This window comes from Trichechus manatus, unplaced genomic scaffold (assembly GCF_000243295.1).
Source record: "Trichechus manatus latirostris isolate Lorelei unplaced genomic scaffold, TriManLat1.0 scaffold00006, whole genome shotgun sequence".
Classification (NCBI taxonomy): Eukaryota; Metazoa; Chordata; class Mammalia; order Sirenia; family Trichechidae; genus Trichechus; species Trichechus manatus.
Genome location: NW_004443942.1, coordinates 22335159 through 22355057, shown reverse-complemented (window position 1 = coordinate 22355057; position 19899 = coordinate 22335159). Strand labels below are relative to the sequence as shown.

At 36.4% G+C, this 19899-nt stretch overlaps 1 protein-coding gene across 1 annotated transcript in view; it reads left to right on the top strand.

The window, feature by feature from the left end:
• DCDC1 (doublecortin domain containing 1) overlaps positions 1-19899 on the top strand; it is a 518812-nt gene that overhangs the window by 477790 nt on the left and 21123 nt on the right. Inside the window, exons 30-36 of the mRNA XM_023737954.1 lie at positions 1434-1619; positions 3019-3222; positions 4876-5068; positions 7847-7999; positions 8716-8817; positions 13596-13732; positions 14987-15166. Of these exons, the coding sequence (XP_023593722.1) occupies positions 1434-1619; positions 3019-3222; positions 4876-5068; positions 7847-7999; positions 8716-8817; positions 13596-13732; positions 14987-15166 (1155 nt within the window). The remainder of the gene's footprint in view (positions 1-1433; positions 1620-3018; positions 3223-4875; positions 5069-7846; positions 8000-8715; positions 8818-13595; positions 13733-14986; positions 15167-19899) is intronic.

Below are 19899 nucleotides of genomic sequence, written 5' to 3'. Positions count from 1 at the left end.
GGGGACCTCTGCATGAATCTCTCCTCGCTCTCCGTTCTCTGTCAGTTTTCTCATTCCAGTTGATGCTTGGCTGGGTTCTTTATCTCTTCATTTGATGTTTTAGGGTTTCAGGATTGTTGTATTCTCTGTTTGGCTTAGTTTTTCCGATCTTTGCTGTGGAGGGACGGCGTTGTGCTTCTGCCTAGAGGGCCATTTTGCTGGAACTCCTCCTAAGCTCCAGAAATTTTCTACTTGATTTTTTTGTTAGAAATCTTCTTGAAAATACTTTCCAGTATTTTTCCTCTAATAGCATGTTCAGAACATCATTTAACCAAGTCAGGACCATCAGCCTGCTGGTTACACTACCACACAGGAGATAATTGGCACTTTGGCTTTAATCTGAATGCATCCTAAAATCATACATGCAACTTGCTTTCTTAAAACAAAAAATCCTCGAAGTCCATTTGCTTTCCACCATTTTCCTTCAAGCCTTCTTACGCATCTGCTTGCATCACATTTGCTAATACTACATTGACCAAAGTCATGTGGCCTTGCTCAGATTCAAGAAAAGGAAAACGAAACTTCATTTCTTCAAGGGAGGAGCAGCAAGTCACATTTCAAGAGGGCATGCCAACAGGGATGGGAGAGTTTTATTATGGCCATCTTTGCAAATAATCTGCCATACTTTCTCATGGCCAATTTTCAGAGTTAGAAATTGGTGCTAACTTACTTCCAATGGTCTCCAATGAGTTATGATTTTGTTTTTAAAATTTTTATTTTTAATATAATTATGAACTTACGACATTTTACATATCCAGCGTGCTTTGATTATCGTTCTTTTTGATGCTCCTAAATTATCCTACTTCATGTTGTTGCCTATGTCTTTTTGACATGCTCCATTTACTTTCGAATAACTCCCTTTCTTTCTGGGCACAGCAAGATGTCCCAGGCTAGTATTGTATATTCCCTGCCCCAAATATGGACTTGGCCATTCCTCCAAGAAAGCCTCATTCCAGACCTGGGTATGCTCATTGATACTGGAATGTCATTGTCTCTAGCTTTTTCAGTTGACAGATCTTGCAAATAGGCTTTTGATTTTTTGGAAGGAGGAGGTAAATATTATAATTGAAAAAGAGGAAGACCTTCAGTGAGATGGATTGACACTGGCTGCAACAGTGGCCTCAAACATAGCAACGATTGTGAGGATGGCACAGAACCAGGCAGTGTTTCGTTCTGTTGTACTAAGGGTCGCTATGAGTCAGAATCAACTCGACGGCACCTAACAACAACAACAAATATTATAATTAAGAAGCAAAATAATGCATTCATACTGATATTTCAAATTTTGCATTTGGAGATTATAAAAGTGCTTTTTAAAATATTGTACAGTGTTCTACAAACATGCTATCATTATTTAGATGTACATATGAAGACATCTTTGTCTACCCTTTTAGGGATATTATTATCTCTCATCTGATGGAAAGAGAAAAACGATGCTCTGCTTGGCTTGTGGACGATCCATGAGAGCAGAGAAGGGACTGAAACAATTGCTACCAGGGGTCCCATTCCCCTGTGCCTCCGGCTCTAAGACACAGAAGCCCTTCTCACTAGGGCCCTTCAAGGTCATCACTGTGGCCAAGGTGTGTAATGATCTGAGCTCTGTTAATGCATGTGTGGTAACAGTTTGCAAACTTTGATGCATTCATTATCTGCCTTGCACTCAAGTTCGTCTCCACTCATCCAATTCATCTTCCTCGATTCACCTTTACCATTCTATCTTCATTGATCTCCTTTTCCCCATTGTAATTTAAAATACACTTTCTATTAATAGTTCAGTACACCCTTTGAAGTTAATCGGGCACTTCTGCTGCTTTAATCATCTACTGACACCTTTCACTGCTCTCTGTGTTGCTTTTAGGTGAGGAAATAACTGCAAATCTTTACTTAGTGGAGCAGCTTTTTTGCCTCTACTCACAGAGTAAACTCTTTTTTACTAGCATGGAACATTTCAGGGAGAATTTGACATGTTGTTGCTAATGACTGTTCAGGTTCGGTGCCTGAATTCAAGCATCCATGTCTAATACTATTTACAGCTCATGGAGAATAAATCTCTGCACTCTCCTGTGATCTTAATTTAAACTGGCACCGGTTTAAAAACCCTTCCCTTCAAGTTTAGAAGTGAGAAGACCTAAGGGAAACTTACACACCTGTATACAAAGGGGCAATTCCTGAGAGGTGAGAAACTTTCAGAAGATAAATCAGCAAGTGGTGTGCTCCTCAGGGCTTACCTACCCCATTCCCACATTACTCCTCTTTCCCCTCCAACCCCAATGCACCTGGGGGAGGAGGAGCAGGTTAAAATGAATATCTGCTGAAACTGTAACTCTGAAGGAGAAGGGAATACAGTCCACTGGGGGAGCCTGAAGGCATTTGGCTTTGTTTTAGGATCAGAGGAGTGTTGTTTAGGAGGTGGTATGAGCTAATTAGAAAGGAGCTTAAATGTATTAGCATCTCAGATAGAGCTTTTTCCCTCAGAACAGCATTGGGGTAGGGATGGGAAGGGAAAGGGGAAGCAGGGTGTTTCATACTCATTACCTTGTGGTTAAGGCTGCCCTCATTCCCCTACCTCTTCATCAATATCTGCTAGCATGGTGATATCATCCTAAAGTTAAGAGAATATCTGTAATGTTGGTGTCCCACTACTTCAACCCTAGGCTGTCTCTGGCCCTGACATACTTCCACCCTAACTTCTGTCACTGGGCAAAATCAAGAGAAAACAACAGAAGCCTAGAAACACAAGCCAGAGGCCCCAAGTCACCTAGTGACTCCGTGGCAGGGCTGGGAATAGAACCGAAGCATTCTGACCCAGTGTCCTTCCCACTACAGCATAATATCTATAGCATATGAAGTGAAGATTTAAAAATTTAGATGTTATACATATGGACACATACATTTATTAAATGAAGAGACTAAAGTACACCAAAATGACAAAGTTAAAAAAAAGTTCATGAAATGTATGATTTTTTTTTTTCAAATCAGGCTGATTTATCCTCTTACGAGGCTGAGAAAACTCTAAGTTATTATGAAGGACTCCTATTGTCTTCATGGACGAAGACTTGCACACGAGCTGTATCTCATAGTGGTGTGGCAACTCCGCACCAGAAGGCGGTGAAAATAATTGCGTACAAAAACGGGAATGGATATCATAATGGAAAGTTAATTGTGGCTGGAACATTTCCCATGGTAAGTGACTATCACTTAAATGCTGCTTGTATCCCCTCAGAGATAATGATAATGGTTACTCTTCTTACAAGAAGAAAGCAGTGGGATTGAGTGATAAATATCCCTGGCCAGTTTCACCAATTTGAGCTGATGAGATCAAGATCTTTGTTTTGTTAAAGACATTCTCTTTTATTGTATCTCTTTGGATGCAGCCAGAATATGGTTTTTAGACTGGCTCCAGAGCAAAGATGTATAAAAGAACGGGGAAAGAAAAGATAACAGATTTTCTTAGTTCTCGTGATAGAGTGCCTTTTTCTGTCTTCCTTCCCATGTCTGCTTCTAGTTGCATGTTGTCTGAATATTCTAAGAGATCCCACCTCCTTTATCATCTGGAGAATCGGAGCACTTATTTGTTGATAGGATGTTTTACTTCATTTTCAAATTGGAGAAGCAGGTTGTGCTGGGAGGGACCTTTTGGTCTCTGTCACGGAGACTGCTCCCCATAGATGTAGGAAGGGAGGACCAAGAAGTCCCAGCATTTTCCTCCATTGCTTGGTGATTATATTGTCTATACATTCTGGCTAATATTTTTAACAACATATTTTAGAAACTATGTTAAATGTCATTAAGAGTTATCTTGAAGACTTCCTTGCAAACACACATACCCATTGTCTTAGTTATCTAGTGCTGCTATAACAGAAATACCACAAGGAGTGGCTTTAACAAACAGAAATTTATTTTCTCACAGTTTAGGAGGCTAGAAGTCTGAATTCAGGCTGCTGGCTCTAGAGGAAGGCTCTCTCTGTGTGTCCACTCTGGGGGAAGGTCCTTGTCTCTTTTCAGCTTCTATTCCTAGGTTCCTTAACAATATGTGACTTGCTTGCTTGCTTGCTTGCTTGCTTGCTTAATCTGCTCTTTTATATCTCAAAAGAGATTGACTTAAAACACATCCTACACTAATACTGCCTCATCAACCTAACAAAAAAACCCCATTCCCAGATGGAATTATAACCACAGGTATAGGAGTTAGGATTTACAAGTATTTTTGAGGGACACAATTCAATCCATAACACCCATTCACTCACCTCTTTGGTTGAATACAAATAGATGTTTTATTAAGACATTGTTGTTAAATGGACTAAGCAAAGCACAGAAGTTAGCAACTCCAAGATTCACCCTCAGCTCCTTAGTTGACCTTTGTGGTCTTGGGCAAAAATATTAACCTTTCAACCTGTTTTCCAATCTGCGAAATGGAGGTAATACTATGTGTCAGTTCTTGGTTTGAAACTTAATCACTCATTTATTTTAAAGCAGTTGGTAAATAAGAAGTAGTATAGCAATTTTATGCCTTATAAAGTAACAAAATTGAAAATGGATTTCTAAGTTGAACATCTCTTAGAAAATACTCTGATGTTAAAACGTATTAACATATGTCAGCTGCTGTGTTAAAATTCTGGAGTTAGGAATTTTCCAAACTGGATTGGACTAATGTTGTGAGATTAGGTAGGCCAATCTAATGTCAAAAATGGTCTCTAATCAAAGAACAATATCAGTAGTTACTCAGCTTTCTATTTTCTCACAGGATTTTCTGTCTTTTAAAATGACAAGTTCTTCGTGATTATTCCCAGTTCTATTACAATTTCCTCTCAGTTCCTCACAGTCTGCATTGTCTAGCTTCTTACAGAGTGCACAGAACAACTTGGTCTTTCCAGAGCAGCCTCCAAAGTGTATACTAAAGATGGAACCACAATTCTTACTTTGCATGATTTGGTTTTATGGGCTCTTCATGAATCCTTTATCCAGAAAGACTCTGAGGATCGAAAGAAACATGCAGCCCCTGTTGGAACAGAAGAGGCAACTGTTAAAAGTATGGAAGCTTGGTTACATTCTGCAGGAGTTAGCTAGTTCTATTTATATTTAATCATAACAAAGTTAAAAATATGACTTTCATTCACTCACCCCTTCTAGGATTTCAAAATCGTGTGAAGCCGCTTCATTAAATGATCCAAGAGTATCAATGAGATTCTCATGTTATTTTTACCTTGCAGAATAATAAGAAAAATAAAAGGTTAATGAACTTTCAATAAATATTAGTACTCTCACAAAAATCTTGTGTAAATTTTGGCTTTACCACTGAAACAATAAATAATTGCATTGAATTAATAAAATATTAATAGTTTAGCTACTTAATGAAACATGAACAGCTTTTGTTCTCAAACTCAGTACCAAAACCAACTTAAGGAAGTAGGGCTGGATCAATGCAATTTTTTTCCCTACCATTAGAAGAAAAGATATCCTCTCAATGCCTCCTGACCTCCAGTCCTGTTCCTGCCCATCTCCACTTCTCCTATAAACTCCCAGAATCTCCACTGAATGCCCTTCAGTTGTAGCACTGACCACATTGTATTATAATCATCTATTTACATCTATGTGTGTCTCTTTGGGCTATGTACTACTTGAGTGAAGGGCTGTGTCCCAAACGGTAGTTTGTTAAATGAAAGGAAGTCTTGCTAGTAGTGATTCAGTAGCATTACCTCAGGGAGAGACCATCACACTATTATTGTATTGAGAGGTATGGTGTAGAGGTTAAGAACTTGGCTTTTAGAGCCAGAATAAAAGCAACTGCTATTGAGTCAATTCTGACTCATAGGGACCCCATGTGTGTCACAGTAGACTGTGTTCACCAGGATTCCAATCCTAGCTCTATTACTTGCTACATGAATGACTCTGGGCAAGTTGCTCAACCTCTCCGTACCTCAGTTTCCTCATCTGTAGAATGAGGACACTAACAGTCACTTAGAAGCCAGTGGTGGTTCAGTGGTAGAATTCTTACCTTCCATGAGGGAGACCTGGGTTCAATTCCTGGCCAATGCACCTCATGCACAGCCACCACCTGTCTGTCAGTGGAGGCTTGTGTGTTGCTTTAATGCTGAACAGGTTTCAGCAGAGCTTCCAGACTAAGATGGACTAGGAAGAAAGGCCTGGTGATCTACTTCCAAAAATTATCCAGTGAAAACCCTGTGGATCATAAAGTCTGATTCCCAACAGATCATGGGGACCAGGCAGCATTTTGTTCCACTGTGCTTGGGTCGCCACGAGTCAGGGGCCAACTTGACGGCAGCTAACAACAACAATAATCACTTACTTCATGGAATTGTTATGAAAACCAAATAACCAGATATGGAATATATGTAATATATGTATTACATGTATATTCATACCTCTTTTTGTATAGATCTATACACACACACATGCACGTGTATAATCACTTAAAACAGTGCCTGATTAACATCTCCCAGACACCCAATGACTGTTAGCTATCATTATTATGTGTAGGGTATTATTTCTTTGTTTTCTATTGGGTTTTTAAAAATAACTGTATGAACATTTAATGCCCAGCTGATCTCTAAAGCATATAGTTAGCATAGTGAAATATCTAATCTCTAGTTTCTTGGAGATTATAATCTCAAACTCTCTGCTTTCAAATTCTTACTTAAAACTTGGTTGAAAGTAATGTTATTCATGCAGGGTTACCAAAAGGGTATAGCCATCCCTTTTCCTCTGTATTCTAAAGGTTGTCCTTGAATCAGACAGGGACATTAGAGCATTTGTTGTTATGCCATCAGTTTGTGCTGAGAAACTTTAAAGAAATAGCCACTGAAACTCAGTAGCATGCTTACTGTGGAGGTAATATGAAACAGTGGTTAAGAGCACAGTGTTTGGAGGCAGGTGGCCTGGATTCTAATCCTAGCTCTGCCACAACCTAGCGTCAGTTACCTTATCTGTAAAAGAGGGATGGTAATAGCACGTACCTCAGAGTATCAGTTTGAGAGTTACATGAGATGGTATATACGGATGATGTCTTGATAAAATGCCCAGCACATAGTAAGTTCTCAATTAGTGTTAGTTTCTATTTCAGGATGCTATTATTTAAATTACAAGTAACTCCTTTAAAAGAACGTTCAAATGAATTTCTCTCAGGTCTCAGGACCAGGAGACATGTGTCTTCTGAGAAATTTGTCCTTATATTTGGACTGTGTCAATCCTGAAATTGTGTTTTCCTCTTTGCTTTGGTCATTAGAAGGCTCAGAACCCAAATTGTGCTTTAGCTTCAGCAAACAACAACAGTGTGCTATTCATTCCCATTTCATAATAAAAATAGTAGCTGACATTTATTGGATGCTTGCCCAATAAAATAGGCCAAGCACTATTTCTCTGAAGCATTTCACATTTTTCTCCATTTAATCTTCCCAATAGCAGGAGGAGATGAATACAAATATCCATTTAAAAGAGGAGGACACTGAGATGCCTTATCTGTGACTTTAGTCTATCCCTCTACCCCTTTTCAGCTTTACTTGGTGTTCTTATCTCTTTATTTCACCCCTTCTTAGAGTAGATCTTTTTGGCAAGCTACTTCAAATTTCTTTCAGAATCAAGCAAGGTGTAAGAAAGAAACTTACAATAAGATTGGTTCAAATTCTTTGGCTGCATATGGACTTTCTGGCATATGTTAGCATCTGGTTTGGGTATTGCATGTTTTAATCAAGTTGTTAATGAAGAATAAAATATTTTGAATAAAGAAATGAAGTCAGGAAGCAAATTTATTTTTCATTGGATAATGGTGAATGTGTCATTTTTTTCTTAGAAAACCTGAGAACAAAAGTGAAAAACAAATCATTTTCAAAGTCTGTGACATCTGATAGCTTGAATGGTATAGACGAATCTTTGCTTGACCTTGTCCTCAGAAATCCTATTGCCATCTGGGTGTCTTGTGGTGAACCATTTCTACCTCTGAAAGGTAAGATTTTTTTGGTTTTTGCTTTCTTTCAAGCAAGTGTATGAAGGGAGAGAAAAGTAAATTTTGTTACCATAAACAAATGAATTAAATGTGTATAATGTCAACATAATAATATCATATTTATTCAAAGAACAGGAGGTTCATCAATTAACATGTGCACAAGGATAGCTATATCTCCCATATTTTCACAATTGCCTGTTTTTTTTCGTACTGGAATGGAGTATTCTGCGTGGAAAATGTCTAATTTAGTTGACAAAGAGATCTTTGGTCTATAAGACTGAGAATAATGGTATATATTAGAAATAACAAATGAGTTTAATTCCCACTGAGGATGACCTGTCTGCACGTTTTCATTTTTAAGAATTGCACCCTTTAGGCAGTAGGTGGATGTTTAAAAAATGAATGGTTCCAAGCCAGGCTTTCATCACCTCCAAATAGTTTGTGGAAGTGGCAAATGAAATATGAGCATTGCATATGGTAAATCTATATAATAAAACAGCAGTGTTTGTCTTCTTTCCCCCCTCTATTCATAAAGAAATGCCTCAAGTCCTGTCATCTTTCAAACAAGGTTTCTTTTAATGACCCTTACTTTTAATTACTTGTTTCTAACTGAATCTATTTCTTGGAGCAGAAAGTTCTTTATAAATTATTGGCTTGCATGATAAATTACTGTTGATAAAAGAATGTAAGATAAATATGCATTTTTATTCTTCTAGCTTTGGAGAAAGCAGAAAAATTGACAAAACAGAACTGGATAAAAAAGGACAAAATTTTGGCTGATCTAGATACTATGAAACACAAAATGAGGCAGTTAAAAGGTCAGTATGAACTAAATCAAGCATCACTAAGTTTAATTCTACGTATAATCTCTATTTGTTGATAGTTATTTTCTATCATTAAATACCAGGTATTTAATTAATGTGCACTGTATAAATATTGTTACAAGACACTTAGCAAGTTTAAAACCTAATATTATATTTTCAATATTTTATTTATATTTGTACATTTTATATTACAATTAATATCATATGCCTTATATATGTATTAAAAAACTTGATGGAGGGTGTCTGGACCATGTAACCATCCTATTGGTTTTGAAATAGTCCCTGAACTGATGTTTTGTGGTATTTAGAATTAGTTTTTAAACAGACTTACTGTCATTACTTGGATATTGCTGGAGAAGAAGGTCATATACAATCTGAGTGAGGAAGTAATGAAATCTTCAAAGGTCAGTGTCATTGTCTCAAAAAGACTTCACCTTGCAATCCAGCATAAGATATGCCACTCAGAGTCAAGGTGATCAATTGGCAATATTTGTCCTCTTCTTCCATTCTCTTTGTCATATAATCTTAGGTTCCTGACCTTATACTATTCCAGCACTGTGCTATCAAATGGTTCTCTGGGTAGAAACAATGTATTATGGACTTTAGTCTGGCCAGGAATACATTTCAGGTTCTGTGATTGCCATAGCAGGATTTCAGTTCTTGAGTACATATATTGACTGGTGTCGAAAGCATATGACTTTTTCTTCAATCAATAATACAACTAGTCCTGAATGCAGTAGACAGAGCTCTAGTTTGAAATAGCTATTACTATCCAGTTATTACCAAAAGAATGATGTATGTAAATGAAAAGTTATCTACTACTACTACTGACCTCCAGTCTCCTACTAGACATTTTCACTTAAATGTCCTATAAGCATACCAAAAACTAAAGTTACCATATCACCCCCACACCAATCCCTCCCTCATCTCCTCTAGAAGTGTTGGTACTACCTTCTACCCTGGTGTTTCAACTCAGAAACCTGGGAGCCATCATTGGCATCTCCCTCTCTCTTACCTTGTTGCTTCAAAACTATTAATTTTATCTCAAATTCATTTTAACCCTCTTAATCACCACTATAATTATCCTAGTTCAAACTACTTTCATCTATTCCTTGGATTACACAACAATTTCTAACTTGTCTTCCTGCTTCTACTCTTGACGGTAGCTTTGACAGTATGCAGAATGTTGATATTCTTTAACAACTAGAGTTATCATGCAGAAATGCAAGGCTGATTATGGTACTCCAGGCTTAATATCTCTCAGTGATCCCTATTATCTTTAGGACAAAGCTGTGGCCTTAATGTGGCCGTATATGATTTGGTCATCAGCCAGCTTCTCTCTCTTCTTGCCCACTACACTCCACCCGTTTGGAATTTTTTTCAGTTGTTCAGACATAACAAGAGCTTCTCAACTCTGAGCTATTGCCTGCATTAAGTTTTCTCTGCCTAGAACTTGCCCCTCTCCTATCCTCCTGGATTGCTCCTACTCCTTCTGTGTTTTTCAGCTTAGTTGTTAGCTCTTCCCAGTAACATCCCAAGTCTGTGATAATGTGGCTGTGTCACACCCTAAATTTCCACTCTGGTAGGACTTATCACATTATTGTAATTATCTAGTCATGTGACTGCCTATCTTACGTTATGTTATAAATTCTATACTCTTCTCATTTATTCTCTGAATAGTTGTAGAATTATTGAAATAATGAATGAATAGAATTTCAACCATTTACTCCAATGAGTATTCTAATCTCTATCCCTGTATCAAGTTAAGTTACTAGAAAACAACATACTAGAAATAGCACCTGACAGAGCTGTGTTTTCTTCAGCTTTCATTAAAGCTAGTTAATAAAAAGGCATAAAATCCATTTGGTATCATCTGTAATATCACTGCTAAAAACAATGTCTGTTTGGTTGTTCGATGTCCATTCTGGAAAGAACCATTGAAGTAGTTTTTCTTAGAATTTAGTGCTTGGGTAAATCTTGTCTCTACTGACAAACTGTTATATTTTCTGCTATTAAATAAGAATAAAACACATGCTTATAAAATACCTACTCTGAGAAAGATCTTTTTCTAGCTTTTGGAATTATGAGGATAGACAAGACCAAGTCTTACCTCAGTTAACTGGCAGTCCCTGTTAGATTGTGAGCTTCTTGTGGGCTAGATGAAAGAGGAGGTATGGGAGATAGGAGTAGTTGCTGAACCAATTAGTTCCTATTATTATAGCCATTGATAAATGCAACAAATGTTTATTAAGCATATACTATGTATAAAGCACTGGGCTAAGTTTATTTTACATTTCATTTGGAAGCATGACCATTGCTAATATTAATACTAAAAACTACAAGGCTGTTTTGATTAAGTAACAAATTGCAAATATTTACTATGTGACTGTCACATAATAAATACTCAATAAATATTGGCATAGAGGTTCTTGAGAAGACAGCCTATTTTCCCAATTGGGGTCTTAAAACTTAGTACATGAAACTAAGGAATAGCAGATCAGGCTCAAACTATCACCTTTGTTACACATATGACAACACTGGAGCATTTCATTTAGTGTGACAGCTAAATGGGTCTGCTAACTGAACTCCCAAATTGGGCGGACCAGATGATTCTGAACCGGGTGGACTTCCTAGTAAGGGAGGGAGATGAGGGGAGTTGTCCAGGTGAGACTTATAGCATGAAAGAACAGGAAAGCACCCATGTTCTCTAGCTTGTGAGAGAAAAAATGGTGAAAATAGGCCAAGAATCCTCCATTTATTTTTTTACCAATTTCCAATCAGAGAAATCATTTGCAAATACCAGTGGAGCTCCATCCTTTAGAAAGAAAACATTAAGAGCAGAGAAGCATTCCCCATAAATAGTTAGCTATTATCATTACTACCCCTTGATCTCATTTAAAATAAAATAGGATATATGGTAAAATGTAATAAAAAAAATAATAAATAATTTGTTGAATACATTTTTTACTTGTTTTCAATTTCTGTTATCCCTACCTACATAAATAATGTTTGTTATGAAAACCTTTCTCAAAACTAAACCTTTTCTGATGACATGCCTTTTTATGAAAATTATAATGCAAAAGTGTATTCATTTTCTTAAGACCATTGGAAGCAAGTTGACAAAAAACAGATAATGCATAATGTTTTTCCCCTTTCCCATATTCAGTTCCTGGCTGTCAACAGTATAAATCATAAACTATTGCTGAATTCTCTTTAGTTGAACAAAATCTTAGTGTTCAAAATGCATTATAAATAAAATATATATTGAAATATTATCTGTAAGAATGTCATAAATTAATGTCTGTACTTTATGAATACAATTGAGTAAAAACTGTACTTAATGTAAATCTGTGTTATGTATTTTGTCAGGTACCACTGTGGGCTTCTCCAAAGCTTGTTGCCTAGTGACATTGTCATTGTAACTCATTGGTTGATTGATTCAATTATGTTTTCTCCACACCCATAAATTGCAATATGAATGCTTATTAGGTGCCTGGAATTCTGGTTTCCCTGAAAAGTCACCAGTAACTTTCTATTGCTGTTATTTTTATTGCTGGTGTATTTCCAAAATTTGAGCCACATCAGTACAAGTCCTCAGCAAGTACAGAATTATCTTCAAAGAGTTTTGTTCATAGACATAGTCTGAAAATCTGGACATTAAGAGCACCTTGACAGTAAAATTGGGACTCAACTTCATTTTAGTATTTTTATTATTTCATCAATCTAAGTGTTACTTTCTCAAAGAAGCCTTCTTTGACCTGTTAGGCTAGATAAGCTGCCCCTGTTAAATTCCTTCATAGATCCTGTAGTTACCTAATACAGCATGATGACAATAAATTATTAGTGTAACCATTTCCTTAGTTTCCCTTCCCCACCAAACTGTAAGCCCTTGAGTCAAGAAATTGATCTAGAACACGTTTGTATTTGCATCATCCAACACTGTGCTGACACAATGCTGGTGGTCAATGTAGGCTTCTGGAAGAAATATATAAAAGAAAGCATTATTTTTACGTTAGAAGTTTAAAGATCAGCATGAAGCTGAAAGCCGAGTTTATCTTCAACACCAAGAAAGAAAATGATTTCATAAGTGTGACTTTTTTTAACCTGTTTTTTAGCTATTTTTAAGTGGTCTAGTTGAAAGAATGTATAAATTTGAATCACCACACTTATTAAATTATGCCTATGATTCTTTAAAATGCAGTATTGCAATAAATATTTTCTCTTACGACAGCCTCTTAACATCATAAAGGGCACAGCAGAGGTGTCAGAAACTAGTCGTGTTCACAGGGTATTATTAGATAGAAAAAAAAGGGGCTCCTGTCTCTTGAGTTAATATTATTTTAGAAATACTTAATTCCCCAGGCCACTAAGCTAATTGTGGGGAAAAGCTTATTATTAGTGAAGAGAACAAAACATATGTTCCAAGACTGAAGGAGATGATGGGGACTATATAGGTCATGAATTCTATTTGACTAAATTACTGCTGAACCATGTCATGGATGAGAGGCTGGGGCTAGTGTGAAAGTCAGCATGTTATCTTTCTTTTCCATATTTAGAATATGTGCATCCTGGCTCTTTAAATTCTCAAGCTCCCATATGAAGAGGTATTGTTAGATATTACTACCTTAGGCATCTTTGCTTTTATGACATATTTAGTATTTTAGCCTATGCTTCTGGGTGGAATGATTTATGCATAGAACATGAATCCAATTTATTTGAAACCTGAAAAGTCTATCATCAGAAACAACATTTCCAGAGACTTCTTTCCTCAGGGCGGCGAGTAGCAGCATGTCAGCCAGCCACCATGGTTCCCACCAAAAGCCCTGTGCAGCCGGTGGTGGTGGAGGGAGGCTGGACTGAGCAGACTCAAGAGGAAATTGAACTCATGGAACTTATAAAACGTACAGAGGTACGTTCTTTAGGACTGTGGACATTAAAGACCCTGCCTCTTTTATAAGCTTTTTAAAGTGCAATACTGAATATTAAAATTATGCTATTAATATATTCTCGGCATCTGGTCAGTTATGACCACATCAGCATATGCCAAGCATTGAATTGGCATTTGGAGAGTAGCTATCTAAAAGACAGTCAGCTCATATGATAGTGTGTTTTGTTTGAATGGAGACCAGAAATTATGACCTTAGCAAAGAAGAGAAAAAGGCCCAGTGGATATGTACAAAGGTAATTATAATAAGTGTAGTCAAGTTGAGCGTTATGGCTTCACTGCTCATCACTCCTAAGGGTATGTCTCAATATGTAAAAAGAGCAAAGAGCAAAATACTAATTGCAATGGAGACATTCAGAAGTGAGGAATTCAAAAAGTGGTTTCAGTCCAATTGGTCAATCAGTCAGGATTGCCAGACATAAAAAAGTCGAGAAAAGAAAGGTCAGCTGTGGGAGAGGATTGAGGACAGAAACCTGGGAAAACTTTTTGCTTTGTGAAGTTTTTCATCAAAATGATATGTTCCTATTTAATAGGGTTTCTCTAATTCGTGAAATGTGGTCAATCTAAATCTTAACAGTATGCCCAAGTCAAGGTTACTAGGAAAAAAAAATGACATCTCTAGAAATACGACTTTTTGCCAAGCTAAGAAGGATAAATCACTGGCCAGGGAATGAGTGCAAAGCATTGAACTAGTACATGTTGAAGTAGGATGAAAAGCTGCCTGGCAGGGATCTGGCAACGTATAAGGGTTGCTACTGTATTTTAAAAGACAGTGAGTAAGGACTTAAACAACAGTCATGTTCACTCCCTTAAGCATTTCTTAGCTAAAGGAAATGATGTTATGATTCTAATTAAATGCTCATTTGTTAGATGCAGAGAAATCACTCAGTAGGAGAAAGACCATGCAGAAGTGCAGAAACATCTCTATTCATTTCTCCGAATCATAAGTGAAAGTTAAGTGCTATGCCAAAATAAGTGCTTTATTATTATTACTATAATTATTGTTATTATTATTGCCTTAGTGAGTCCTGTCATTGAGGCAAGAGTAATTTGCATAGAAGTCAGTGAAGGGAGAGGCTGATGCACTTAATGGTTGCTTCCTAAAATTTATTCAATATAATTTAAAATCATAAGATATTTGTCTTTTGTCACATTTTTCACATACACAGTAAACAGATAATTCACTGAACATGGAATTCTCTGGATTTTTCTTGACAGGCACACCTTTCTGAAGTTCAAGAAGTGCAATCCAAAAGAGGGTCTTCAGTTTCAACTAAACATATAGCAGTCAAGCACAGCAGCCTGTATATGCAACCCAACACAAAACGAGTATGGGTTTATCTAAATGGAGGTAGACCTGAAGATGGCACTTATGCCTGGGGCAAAACTATTTCAGAGGTAAATCTGTTGTGGAAAGAGAGTGTTTCATAGACCTAGGTTTCAATACCAGCTCTGCCATTTCTCGATTGTCCTGTCAGGCAAATTACTTTACCTCTCTGAACCTCATTTTCTCCTCTGTAAAATTGAAATAATACTTTTATCATGGGGTTGTTGTGATGATTAAATGAGCTTATATGTGTGACAGTGTGGAGTCCAATGCTGCCTGACACATGTGTGAATCTGAAAATGCCACTTGGCCAGCAGAGAACAATGACAAGAGTACCTACCAGCCGAACAGTACAGCCAAAGAGCAAAATCTATAGTTTAAAATATTTTTTCTCACCCATTTTCAACACAGTTCAGGAAAAAAAAAGATCCCCCCATCATAAATTATTTGCTACATATGTTCTATGTAATGAAAATAATAGTACTTACTAGAGAAAATCTATAATATTCTTACTACCCAGAGTCCTAGAAATCTGGAAAACTTTACACTTTTCAAAGTTAAAACATTGACTAAGAAAAAGGTGAGTAGGAGTTGATTTATTGTTTGCAATTTCAGGGGCGAATTTCTAAAATTTAACACTTTTCTTAATCTTTAAATGAAAACATTAACCAGTTGCCATCAGGTTGATTACAACTCATGGTGATCCCGCATGTATCAGAGTAGAACTGTGCTCCATAGGATTTTCAATGGCTGATTTTTTGGAAGTAGATCACCAGGCCTTTCTTCTAAGGTGCCTCTGGGTAGACTCAAACCATCAGCCTTTCGGTTAGCAGCCTAGTGCATTAACATTTGCACCACCCAGGGACTCAATGAAAATAATAAATGGATTTTATGGTCTTTTAAAAATTTTTTGACTGTGATATTTTTAATAGTGGTTTGGCTTTCTTATTTCCTGAAACGTTTTCTGGGATGAGAGGAAGTCACAAGAAGATGGGATTTGGGGAAGAAAGGGGAGGCAAGATGGTACAATAAACTCAATTAGAGAAGTCCACGAAGTTGATAAGGGCACCTAGAGTAGTCCTAAAATGCACTTAACCATTGTAACTAGAATTGATAAAATAGGGAAAGAACATGAAAATGATTAATACACAGATAAAGAGGAAAGCAGAGACAACGGAGAGAAGACATCCTGTCGAACTCAGGATAGCAGACTCAATAACATTGACAAAGATTACCTTTATCTGGTATATGGGGGAGTGAATCTTGATTTATGAGCCTCTCAGTGTAGCATATAAAAGATACTCAAAAATATTATTCCATGATCAATTTTTTTAATGAACTTTGAACATGAAGGGCACTGGATACTGTGAAGAATTCTAATTGATGTGTGTGAAAGATTGTGTAAACGTAATAGTGCTGTATGAACGACAGGTAACATCAGTAGCAGCGGTAGCAATAGCAGTAGGAAGAATAAGGTATCACATGGTCTCTGCTCTCATTAAATTAAATATTTCAAATTGGCAAAGCTTTTAGAAATACTTCCAAGATTTACTTAGGTTTGTAGAGAAATGGGCACTTTCATGTTAATGGAAGTACACTTTTTTGGAAGATGGTTTGGCTATACATTTCATAAGCAAATGAATTTACACAAAGATTGATAAGAACATTTATCATAGGGTTATTTATAACAGAGATAAATTAGAGCTAACTTAAACGATCATCGATAGGGAATTGGTTAAAAAATTACAGCAATCGGATGGAATATTATAACTCAATTAAAACCAACTTTTAGAAAAAATAACAACAATAAAGGTATTCAAGATATACTAAGTGAAAGAAGCTGAATATAAAGCAGGCAGAGTTAGATTTTAGATAAATACATGCACACACATAGAAAAAAGATTGGAAGGATTTATTGTTGGAGGTATTTATGTTACGAGTGATTTTTATTTTTACTTCTTTTTTGTGTGCTCCATATTTTTTATGATGGACATGGTTTACCTTTGTAAGAAAAATTTACTTGATAAGGAAGCTGACATTCGCCTTAGAGAAGTCCTAACCGCATGTGATAAAGGTCAAAGTAGTAGTACAGGCAGGAAGTTCAGTAGAAGTTCAGAGGAGGGGGCACCGTTCCCACCTGGGTGATGAAGAAAGGCTCCACAGAGGAGTCAATCATGACCTCCAATGGAATGGGAGAAATAGGTAAGATTCAACATCTTAGGCAGAAAAAGCGTGATCAAGGATGAGGGGCACCAGGCACAATGGTGCGTGTTGGAATGCATAAGGCATATTAAATAGGTGGTGCTTGGGCTGAGAAATAAGGAGAGATGACTGGAGAGATTGGTTGCAAGCATATGGTGGCCCCTTTATGCTCCCCCAGACTAAAGTATTTAAACTACTGTGTGTCTCAATAAGGAAATACAATGTGAAAGTAATATTTTTGGGAGATTAACATGGTCTCGGTTTGTAGAAAGATACTTAGGGAATGGCTAGAAAGTTTTGGGCATATTAGTTCTTCCTTTGCTTTATTTAATTTTTTTTTCTTTCAGTTCTCTTCCCTTTTCTTCTCCATGCTATTTTGTCTTTAGGGACCTGCATGAGATTCTTTGTGATTAGTTAGAAATGTATCCTTTCAGACTATCCGGCTGTAAAGCATACCTCTGGAGAATGGGCTGAGTGTAGAACAAATAGGCAGCGGGAAGAGGAGGGTTCAGATTTCACAGGGGGAATCTGGCTGATGACATAAATTCCAAAGAAGATCACGGTTTCAGTGGTTGGTACTTTTACCAGAAGAAAGAGAAACAGAGCACATTTCAAAGTGCTTCACTGTACCTTCTATAATGAAACCCCCAGATGGTATTCGAGTCCCATCCAATGCCGACTTTCCCTCAATTTCTTTCGCTGCTGTGGCCATTCTGGATGATTTAACCACTTTCTTCTCACCCACTCTTTGAACATTGCCAGAGCAACTCTCATCTCCAATTGGTATCGGCTCATCTGTCAACACACCAAGGCAGTTCTGTCTCCAGCGTTAGTGGCTCTTCCTTCAGGGCAAACCTTTGTCTCTGATTTATGATGGCTCGGGCCCCTTCTTCCATGGTCCTGAAGCATTTGTCTTCTCCCATCCCTGCAACATCTTTCTAATTCTAACGAATCTCAAAACCAATGCTCTCTTTTTCAGCCTGGGAACAATTCTGAATGCACGAGTGGGAGGTGAAAGAATGAGAAACAAGTCCTTTTGATTTGTAGAGGCAAGCACCTCATGCACACCGGGAATGTGCCGTAGTTTGTGATGCCCAAGTGCCCTGCCTGAGAAGACCTGACCTATGAAAACCAAACTTGCAAAGTAGACTGTAGTCAAGGAATTATTCAAAGAACATGTGTGCTTTTAATAGCAGCTTTTGTTATTGCAAAAATACAAACATTTAATTTTTATTATCCACGTTGAAGAAGATATTTGAGTAAATTTAGATATATTTGAAAAACTGAGAGTTAAGAATGCCTTTAAAGGTTATATGCTGAGTAGATATTTTAGAACCTAATTGTTCTGAAAATGCCTTATTTTCAGATTTCTAATTTATTTTTTAAAAATTTTTATAAACTCACTGACTTCATCTCATGTAAATACATCTTGTAGTGAAAACCCAGGGAAATAGCTATAGATTTAATTCATATTTTGCATTTAGTATATGTATTTAATAAACAATGTTCTTTTTTTATTATAAGACAAAAATATGATATCTATAGGAAAATAACTTTTTTGTGGTAAAATAGGGAAAAATTTAAGAATTACGTTTTGTGAAACCTTTCAAATAACACAAGATCCACCCTGAGACTTCTATACATATTTCTAGATCTTTCCCCTGCCCCCAGCCCAGATAGAAACTCAGCTATCACACTCTTAGGGTGCTTTGGAACAGAAAAAAGTTAGTGACTATTGTTATGGAGAATTTAGAAAAATCACAAAGGAAAATAATATGAATCTACTGCAATCTCAGTCTTGAAAATAATCGCTATGCATCTTTTTTCATTATTTGAATAAAATTTATTGATTTTTAATTATAAAACAACACATAGTCATTGCATTAAAATTAGAAAAGATATAAATGCATAAAGAAGGAAATGAAAATTCTGTCACCCATAAATAACCATAGTTGTTATAATTTTAGTATATATATATATATTTCTAAGGTTTCTACACAGTTATACTTTTTTTTACCATTGCAATCATAGTAGATCATGTAGTTTATACAGTTTTACAACCTGCCTTATTCACCTAACTGTTGTGACTTTTACTCATATTATTTAACATTCTTAAAAAACATTATTTTCAATGGCATCATAATATTCTGTCACATAGATGCACTGTCATTTATTCATCCAGTTTTCTATTGTTTAACGTGTAAGTTGTTTTCAGTTTTTGCTATTATAATGAATGCTCCAATGGGCATATTTATATATAAAATATTATGTAATTTTCTAATTATTTGCCCTGAAACAATTCCAAAAAGTAGAATTTTTTTCATGTTGATTTAAAAGTTTTCTGTTCTTAAAAATAGTATCAGATTCATTGTAACAAATTTCAAATTCACCATTATATTTATGGGATTTTTTTAATGAACAGAAATTAATAAATTTTATAAGTTTTTTTCATTGCTTTTAATGCTCAGATAGTTCTTTACTATCCTTAGGTCATATGCAGATTCATCCAATTGTTCCTTTAATTTTTTTTTTTTTTTATATTTTATTGTACTTTAGGTGAAGGCTTACAGAACAAATAGTTTCTCATGAAACAGTAGTACAC